The 10,198-nt window shown below is 52.1% G+C and overlaps 1 protein-coding gene across 1 annotated transcript; it reads left to right on the top strand.

Annotated features, from left to right (window-relative positions):
* Positions 1-798: 798 nt before the first annotated feature.
* On the top strand, positions 799-8,691 carry MRS44_016979 (uncharacterized protein; the record flags this gene model as incomplete). The annotated part of the gene is made up of 13 exons (XM_065617516.1): positions 799-2,300; positions 2,347-2,518; positions 2,601-3,673; positions 3,852-3,900; positions 4,471-4,859; positions 4,902-5,340; positions 5,392-5,637; positions 6,027-6,163; positions 6,550-7,179; positions 7,397-7,668; positions 7,768-7,795; positions 7,856-8,197; positions 8,295-8,691. The coding sequence occupies 13 exons, from the start codon at positions 799-801 to the stop codon at positions 8,689-8,691; spliced, it is 5,676 nt and encodes a 1,891-aa protein (XP_065473588.1).
* Between the last annotated feature and the right edge of the window lie 1,507 nt (positions 8,692-10,198).

Below are 10,198 nucleotides of genomic sequence, written 5' to 3'. Positions count from 1 at the left end.
CGTTCACACGCCCTTCCTCTTCCTCCCTCTTTCGTTTTCGCTCCCTTCGAGCAAGTTGGGAAAACGAGGTGCGCTCCAACCAGGAGGGGCCGGCGCGACGGCGCGTGAAGTGTGCACTCATTTGCGCGACGGAGGTGGAAGGGATTTCGAAGTGACTGTCTGTTGGATTGAGGCCGGTTTTTCCCAAGACACGCCATTGACGACGCCGGGAGGGAAAAAAAAGAGCTGGGTGCCAACCGGGACGACTAACGAGCGACAAGTGACGGGGATTTGACCGCTTTCGCAAAATTGCGCTTTGCGCGTGAGGGGATTGCAGGTGCCTATCGGCCGGTCCACATCAATCGGATTACCAACTACGATTCCATTGTCAGGCTTTCGTCCTACGCGCCCTTCGGTTACTCATTTCCAATTTCCAATCTATCACCTCAGCTTGTCCTTTGGGTGGCTCGTCCAATTCCCGCCCGCCTTGGACCACGCGCCCCACGACTCTATTTCGCCTCTCGGACTATCGGACTGTAGCTAGAGCCACAGCGATCTTCCAATTCCTCCGACTCGACCCAGCCTTTCTTCTCTTTTTCTGGTCTAAGTTGTGGGACTTGCTCGGCCACCAGCAGCTTGCCCACCCGAGCCGCACTTTTCTCCAGCTGGAGGCGGTCACGTGCGTCCCGCATTCGACATTGACTGAAACCATCACTTACGCCAACATCCACCAACACATACGACATTTAATCTTTCTTTGAATCTCAGTCATCTTCGACGATTCTTCAAGGGCGACTTTCAGCCTCAACGCGGCGCAAAATGGCCACTGTGGATGATGCCGCGGCCGGGGAGGCGCTCCCAGTGGAGGAACACAAGTCCGTTTGGGACAAGACAGAACGGAATTTCTGGACCAACCTTCGTCGCCAACGAGAAGCAGAAAACAACATGGACGAGCAAGAGTTTCAACAATCTACGACCGAACTCCGAATCAAACTTCGTGAGCTCACCGGACAAAGAAGCCAGCTAAGCGAGTCGCAAGCGCGGCTAGCTCGAGAACTAGCTAAGGTCGAGGCCGAGCTAGCCCGCGTGACTGAGGAGTGTGAAGTGAAGACAGATCGACTGAAGCGTATTGAACAAGACTACCACGAGTCGCGACAGGCGAGGATCGAAACTCAGCAGAAGATCTGGAAGACGATGCGTCGGTTTTTCAAGGAGAAGAGGGGCGAGGACCCCAACGTCGAGGACTCCGAAGACCCCGACATGGAAGCCCTTGGCCTTCCTCAGGAATTACCAGAACTCTCAAACGTCAGTGGAAATGTTCCTCGGAGAGAGGTCGCCGATGATTCCATCCAAGTGAGAACCTATCAATCGGCTGCCCATGAAGAGAGCATGGAAGGTGTTGAGCATCACGGCAACGAGAACGCCGTTGACAAACCCGCATCTGATGTTATAGTGGACGTTGTCGATGCTGATGGCAATGTGATCGGACCGGTGGAACGCATCGAGCCGTGGAATCAATGGGTGGAAGGAATCCAGGAACTCGAAATTCGGAGACCCGTCAAGATCCGTCGCGGTCGCCGTTTCAACGACTCGCATCTTGCTAGCATTTATGAGCGAACTGAAGCCAAGGGCGTCAAGTGGCTATCCTGCATGATCCAGGCCACCGGAGAGATTCAGTCCAAGCGATGCTGGTCGTGCAATAAGAATCAGGGAGCTTTCAATGATTGTATTATTGTCGGTGGTGACCTCTTTCAGAGATGTGGCAACTGTGAGTGGAACCGTCAGCGTTGCCACGGCGCGTCTGGAGATACGATTGACATACTGGCTTCGAGGGAAAGGTCGCGACAGCAGAGGGAGGCCAAGGGGTCGCACACCAGACCTGAGCCTGCACCCGAACCACAACCCGAACAGGCACCTCGAACTGAGGAACCAGTCTGCGTGTCTTCGCATCATCCTTCGCCCCAGCCTGTCTATCAGCTTGTTCCCCCTCCGGCTCCTGAACGAGGTCCTGAGCAAGCTCCCGAACCAACTTACAGGCATGCCTACGAGCCTCCTCCCGCACCAGTCAGCCGCCCTTCTCCCGTACCCAGGCCCGATCTTGCTCCAGAGCGTATGGTAGAGGCTAGGGTAACACCATCTCAGTCTCAACCTCAATCTAGGCCTGAAGTCCCACGTTCCGCCCTTCCTTCGCATGTCCCGCGACCTACACGGTCTGGCATCCTTCAGCCTACCACCGAGTTCGACACGCCCATGAAAGACATGTCGGCTCCCAATAGCACTCAACCAGCGCAGGAACCTGAGCAGACGCCGATACCGCAAGAGTATCGAGTTACCCCCTAGATTCACGCCGGCCAATGTTCGCAGTAGACCCCCATCAGCCGAGCGAGCAGAGCGACCAACACCGGCTTCCATGCCCATCGAACTGTCGCCTCAGCCGACGGAATCTCCTTCTGAGGAGCCTCTGGAGGAGATCACCCGAGATAATCTGGTGCTCCGGCACAATGGAGAAGTCTACACTTACCCTGAGTGCGTTGAGGGTGTACCCCTGGTCAAGATCAACGAAAATCACCCCCTATTGGGAGCCTAACTGGCCAAATGTGAGAACACTGATTGAGCCGCAGCTCGCTCGATGGCGCGAAAAACACCAGGCTGCAATCGATGCCGGTCCGAAGCAAGAAAAGGGTGGCTCGTCCAAGTATCAGATCGGCCAGCTGGTCAATCGGGGCGTCAAAATCCTTGAGTTTCACGAACAGGGCCCGGTCAGCCCGTATCAGCTCCTCAGCAAGAAGTACATCCAGTCAGGAAAGGGCGGCATCACGTCCTACGATGCGCTCTTCCGTTTGTCTGAAACGATGTCGGAGTTGGAAAAGTTCAAGTTGGATATCCAGCCAATTGAGTGGATGCGACAGCGCCTGCACGAGCTAATCCTGGCCGAGGGCGCCAGCTTCAACTTGCCTCGAACGATCCATGACTTCTATCACGACCCGAAGCTGACTGCCCTTCGATACAAGCATGGCTTCAAGAACATCGGCCGTCCCTCCGGATTGAAGGCGCGCCAGAGCCAGGGCAGTCCAAGCGACACGCCCAAACCTCTGAAGAAGCGCAAGAGCATGCATTCTGTTTCTAGCACGTCTCGCGAAACGTCCTTTATCGACCAATCTCCCTTGGCTGCTCAAGTTCCCATGGGGCCTGACAGCCCATCTAACACTCATCTTCATAAGCGACCCAAGTGCTTGTCGCCCGCTTCCGGTCCGGTTCACGATGAGTTCCACATCGACGCATGGTCTGATACGGACTCACATAGTGGTGGCGAAATCACCAAGTATGACTGGCGCCTCTACCAGGTCAAAAACCGATTATTCACGAGCTCGACGGCAGTCACCCAGTATTGGACCTGGATTGAGCAAGCCGGCTGCTTCCAGCACCAAGTCCTTAAGAACGTCAGCCCTGCCTCGTGGGGTTTGTTTAAGGATCACATTGACTTCCATGTTAACCTCGACGAGATTGAGGAAGTGATTTGGAACATTGAGGCGCTTCGCATTCACATCATCATGCGCAAGGTCAACGTTACGATGGACAAATCGGATGGAGCACCTCGTGGCGATGTGATGGCATCTTTCAAGCGGGATCGAACTATGCGGCGGTTTCTGTTCTTTTGTAGGGAGAAGGGAGTCAGGATGCTGAAGCAGACGACGTAAGTACCAATCTTGCCTCCACAGCTCATTTGCATGGAGTCTCTAAGCATTGCATGTGGAAAGGTAACTAACAAGGTTGACAGGGAGGAGCTCGACCATCGCTGGCAGATGATGCAATCAGAACTGCTTCCAGACGTCGATGACCGCGGCGAGTCTAATAAACACCTGCTGGAATAGTTTTCTCATCTGGAACGAGAGCCGCCCTTGGCAACTATGCCTTGCGTCAGTGAGTTGTCGACGATTAATTTTGTATGGGAAATTTTTTGGCGCTCGCGTGGCATGGGTCAGCCGGCGATTAAAATGAGCACCAGCCGGCAATTACCAGTTTGACCACTACGAGGGCTACAGTGAAGCTAAAAGTAGCTAAGAATATCGAACTGATATCTGCGATTTGGTTGATACCGATATTTCTTTATGAAAATATATGATTGCAAGATTGTGGGCGTATTTGCTTCGTGATGTTGTTTTTTGATGGTTGTTGAGTGACAGGGTTTTAGAACATGGGTTGTGCCGCCGTGGCCATTAAGAACGCGTCTCGACTTGCGAGGCACAGAGGTGGCTGTAGACCATCGGTCTCGTTATGTTCAGCTTGAAGAAAGTCAATATGAAATAAGGGGTTAGATGAGTTATTAATATTGAGAAGTAGCCAGGGTGAGTTGGGCAAGAAATCTTGATCTTTGGTTCTCTAAACTTGTTCGGAATGGATTACTTCGTACACGTACCGGAATACCGGCTTCTCGGCTGCCGCTCTTGTCTGATTATGGTAACTCGACGACGTATCAAAAACCATCTTTAGAGTTCTCCCCACCATCTAGGCATTGCCGAGATCAAGGAAGTGCAGAAGTGGGCATCCAAGATTGATATTATCCAAGATCAACAAGAGATCCACGATAGTCTTCCGCTTGTACCCGACGGCACGCCGCCAATTGCTGCATCGGGTAGGCCAAAGACGAGAGGATTCCGCTGCACGTTTGTATCAGAAGATAGCACGACTGTATCGACTTGCCGATATGTGGGCACGAGTTTGAAACGAATACGGCAGCATCTGAAGGATGAACACGAGTGGGATCTAGAGCTGAAGGTTGGCCGACGCTCAGCTGCTATGGCTGAACAAGAGCGAAGCAATAATCCGTGGAGGAGCGGGGTTCTCTATCAACGATTCTTCTTGACGGGTTCTCGTAGCGAGTAGTTCGAGGTGGCAAGGGGACTAAATCTCGACGGGCTCAGATCTGAAGACCACGGCTCGCAGGTCAGACTTCAGCAAGCCATTGACGCATTCCAGCGTAAGGGCAATGATGTCCGGAGTCAAGAGGCAGGGCGAATTGATGCGGAGAACGATTTTACTGCACCGAATCCGTGGCTTCGTCGGCTTGGCTCTGCTCTTCACTTGAAGGACTTTAGCGGGAAAAAGGACTTTTTGAGGGACTGGATCTCCATGGAATACGAAGTCGATCCGAACGACCCGGACGAGTCAGACGATGCTCAGCTTCGGTTCATACATATCGCATTCGATCGAATGGTCAACCACGCCAAAGCCGTCATCACACCGGATACCGTCTCTTGCGATGCTTTGTTTGAGGTCAACCGCAAGGAGCTTATCAAGGAGCGGTCCAAGCCGTTTCATTTCCGGTTCAAGGCCGAGATCCAGAGGCGTTATACGCTTGTGGTTAAACAACTACTTGCTTAGATTGTTCGGTGTATGTCTTTCGAGGACAAGGCAGATCGGCCACCGTTCAAGCTGAGCAGGAGGCAACAAAACGCTTATGATATCATGATGGTGCACGCAGATGACTTGACTGTCGCTTGGAAAGACCATGGTGGTGACCCGGAAGTACTCGAGATTTCCAGGCTTCTCGATCTGCTAGAGAGCGACGTTCTGGAACTTTACATCTCCGTTCTTGATCATTTTACCAAAGACACCGAGTATGACAGTGTTCTCGTCAGCTTCTTGACGGTTCTCAGTGTACGTGCGGATGGTACTTGGGAGGGCTAAGCAAATTTCACACCGCAGCTTTCTAGTCTGCAGCCACTGTGTGCCTCGCAAGTCGAGCCGCGCTCTTATTGGATACTGTGGTTGAACCCATGCTCTTAAACCCCGTCTTACTCGACAACCACCAAAAAAAGTTATCATGAAGCAAATACATTCAGAAACTCACAATCATACATATCTACGAAAATAGATGGGCATCAATCGAATCGCAGACATTTATTCCATAATATCACCAGTTTTTAAACTCACCGTAACTGTTAGAGCAGTCAAACTGTTCATTGCCGGCTGGTGCTCATTTTAATCGCCACCTGACCCATGTCTTACAAGCGCCAAAAAATTTCTCATACAAAATTAATTGCCAGGGACCCGCTGGCGTAAGGCATAAGTGTCGGGGTTCCCGGACCACAGACCGAGACCTAGCTTTGTCGCGCTCAATAACTACCACGGCACTGGAAAAGAGCGTCCTGCTACGAGAAACCATCTTCAGTCAGTCATTAGAGTGAGTCCCATCTCCTGCTGCCTCTCTTCCCTGCCCTCGTCACCATCCTCTCCAGCTTCCCTGGAGGCGAGTCAAGCGACTCGAACGGCTTCGCGAGAACTGTCGATGACTGCAAGCTGCGGCATGACGATGCTCATTTGTTTATCATGTCGCTATTTGATGTTTTAAATCGTTTGTTTGACCCCTGCGGCCCTGTGCTAGGTTCTCTTCGTGATCCTCTGCAGACTCGACTCTGTTTTGCTCAAGTCGCACACGCGATGATGATCATTTCGCCACCACTCCCATATTGCTATCTCATCCACTTTCCAGCGACAAAATATGAGACGGGAAAAAAATTGACCGCGTATCCTTAGGCAAACTCTGACCATTTCAACCCGAGGACCCAGGCCGAGGATGCGTCTCACGAGGTCTCGCCGTTCCCACGCGGACACTGAGCTCAGCAACTCTGGCGGCGAAATGAGGGCAGCAAGCCCAGCCGCAGCCTCCGAGGTGTCATCAGCCGACACCATCGTCATCCCTACTCCTCAATCTGGATCCATTTCTGGAGATGCCAGTCCGGCCCAAGAATCAGAGCAGTCCTCCATAAACCGTTCCAGTCTGCGCCGACGGAAGCCTGCCAGGCAATCAGACAACCAGGTAGCAGCCCAGGCACCAGTCGCTACCAAGCCTATCCGGAAACCCTGTTCCAAGGCAACTTCTAAACGAGCTCCGCGGACTATCGCGCGCATCAAGGACTTGGCTGGCGTCGAGATCGCACGCGTTGAGGACGCTCAGGAACGCGCAGACCGCCACGCCAAATGGAGAGAACACGCCAACACCCTGGCTGCAAGTACTCAGAATCTTGACCAAGCTCAAAATCCGCACATCGCTGCAGCACGCCTGTGGCCAAAGACAACCGCCGATTGCACCAAGTCTCATGGAGGCATCAAGTACGAGCGCAAGTTCAAAGGCCCGTTCACCGGCAAGCTCGTGTCGCAGGGCATTCTTATTGATATCGACGGAGAGGAACATGTCGTGTATCGGGTGCTTGCTAAGCTGCCTTAATTTTTGGGCAATGGGTATCGAGACACGGCTGTTGCGGCATTTCTTCACACACACACGATTTTCGGAGGATAGGGTTTTGTTTTGGTGGGTGGGTTTCCGTCCCTGGGAGGCCTCGTAAACTCGGAGGAATTTGTTTTCTGCAGCGAGTACCATGTTTTAGTTCATCTCAAGCCAACTACCGATTCTCAGTGGCGATAGACTTTCTTGCTGGAATGCGACGCCGTCCGTGAACCCAGCATCGATTGCCAAGTGGCTTTTGTTGCCCCAAACCCAATTCCACAGCCAAGTTGACCCCAACGCCATCATATCTGAAGCCCTCGACTCCTCTCTTGGCATGGGTCACATATATATTGGATTAATAGAGAGCACATGCTTTTTCAAGCTTGCGATCAATCTCGTGCTCTCGAAAATTGTTCCTGGAGCCATTCTATCTGCAGATCATGAGAACGCAGGGGTGGGGCGTGAGTGAGGTCATGGACGGCTTTGGGAGATGATGACAGGTATGGAATACTTGCTGGAACACTTGAAAGATCGGAAGCTGTTCTATTAGGCTGCCCCAGACGAGGCAGTAGGGAAGAACACCAACTCGTAAGTTCAGCTGCCCCGAGGGCGACCGGACCGAAATCGGCAGCTTCCTGCTCGGTTCAGGGACTGCGAGATGGACATTATACATCCGCGAAAGTCAACAGAAAGCTCTTTGCGGGGTCGTGGCTTGGCACAATGTGATGGATCAGACAAGCCATCAGGATTATCGGGAATTGACGACATCGGAAAGGATCATCGACGCTATCTGAGACTCTCAATCATCACCGCCTGGCAGAAACTCAATGAGTACTACACCAAGCTTGGAGAGTCGCCTTTGTTTGCCGCATCCATCATCCTCCATCCATCACTCGGCATGAGCTACCTGGAGGTGAATTGGACCTCGGAGGAGCAGCTTGTGTGGGTGAGGGACGCCAAAATTGGACTCTCTGACTACCTCGACCGCTGGTAGCGCTGCAACCGGCCGGTGGATGAGCAGCGAAAGGCGATTGCGGAGACTAGGTATGGCATCCCCAAGCGTGCTACGGAAAATACCTGAAGACAGTGTGTTCAAGCAGTGGGTCAAAAACAGGACAGCGAAGACTACGGTGATTGGCAGCGAGCTCGAGCGGTATCTGCGGTTAGAACCAGAAGATATCGAGGATCCAATTGAGTGGTGGATGGCTCGCCAGGGGCAGTTCCCAATGGTCAGTCAGTTGGCTCTTGATATACTTGCCATACCAGCGATGGCGACTGATTGTGAGAGGTCGTTCAGCCTCGCCAAGTTGACGTTGACGTCGCAGAGGCTTTCAATGACAACGGAAACATTGGAGAAGTTGCAATGCCTCAAGAACTGGGTCAGGCATGGTGCGGTGAAGCTGGGCCCGACAGCAGGGGGGAGGGATGAGCTCTGGTGGGAGAATGGAAATAGCGGTATGGAGAGCGCGGATGCTGAGATTTGAAATATTTGAAATATTTGATTAAATATTTCAAACAACAAATCCAGCGTCGAAGGCTATCAAATATCCCAAATATGACCCCGGATTTGATTTGTTTGATTTTGAGAGCAGCGCTGCCTGCATCTTTCCCTCGTGTTCCGAGACCTCAATTCCCTGACACTAAGCGTCCGAACGGGAAGTAATACTCCGCCCTGCCGCTGCAAGACGTATAACAGACATGACAGTATAGAGCGACAGGGCGTCCGGATTAATCACCTTGTACATAACGATCCAGTATGGCTATCTTAATCAATAAATAACCGGGATGGACAAATTTGTGCCAGCTATCTTTTCGACCTTAGCCGCGGCTTTCTTGTAACCAGCTTCCTCCTGCAGTAGCTCAACATATGCCCACAGGTTGGGGTACCTGTCAGCCAGTTTCCCATCGCCCATATCCAATTTAGCCAACCTCGCTCGAGCAGACACAAGATGGTAGCTCATAAGTATGTCCGCTGCCGTTAAATGCTTACCACACAGGTAATTGCCGCCGCCTGAAGAAGTGGCCAATTGCTATTCCAAGAAGGCAAAGTGCTTCTTGACATTTGAAAACACATGGAGTGTATCTTGTTTGCAACCGCTGAGGTGATCGGACGAATAAGAAAAGGGATTTTGTTCCCGCAGAGTACTATAGCCGGGTCATTGAAAGCACTCAATTTTAGAACCAAACCTATCGCCAGCTGGAAAGAATCAGTGACACAAGGAGAGGAGGTGAAAGACTGCCTTCTGCATAGCACATGAAGTACTGATATCTCATCCATTCTTTGGTTTCGCCAGTAATTTTTGTCAGGATGAGCTTAAGGCAGAAGATGCTATGCGGCTCTGAAAGGGCGATCTGGAAGAGGACATAGACCGGGAATCAGTGTAGGTCAAGAGGTTAGGTTAGGTGAAGCACTTTGACTCGCGAGACTTACTTGACGTATTCGGCGCAGCTGAGTGGGTGAAGGCAAAGACGGCGACAGCCCGGCAAGCTCAGGAAGCAGAGGATCAAGTGGCTATTGATGAGAGCCACATCGAGAAGAAAAGTCCAGCAGAGAGCTGCCAAGCACCCGCGAAGAAGGGAGTGACCATAACCTAGGTATGGCCTTTGTTGGTCACCTCGGTCCACATGGCTCACCTCGTCATTATATGCAGCAGCAACGGTAGGAATACAAAGTAACTTTACGTCTCATCACCAGAGAACCGCCATATCGGCGGTGCCATGACATTGCCTAGCTAGTGATACAAAGCCCAAAACAAAACCCAAAGTGGTATGAGAAGATAGCCAAAGACTGGGGAGATTAAATTCGTAATGGTACCGGTATAGTGATGCCCCCTTATCAAGGTGTCATCATCAGAGAATCGAAGTGAGGTCCGGCCGGGCCAGCCCAAGGGACAGCGGTGGAAAGTGTTGTGTATTATCGTCGAGGCCCTAAGGCGGCGAAACGCAGATCTGGTGGAATCAGGGCGATTGATTTAGGGAAGATGAGGGGTT

This window comes from Fusarium solani (genome assembly GCF_023522795.1).
Source record: "Fusarium solani strain SB1 chromosome Unknown bctg00000013, whole genome shotgun sequence".
NCBI classification, from domain to species: domain Eukaryota; kingdom Fungi; phylum Ascomycota; class Sordariomycetes; order Hypocreales; family Nectriaceae; genus Fusarium; species Fusarium solani.
Note: the sequence above shows the minus strand (reverse complement) of the source record. Positions and strands in the feature narration are given on the sequence as shown.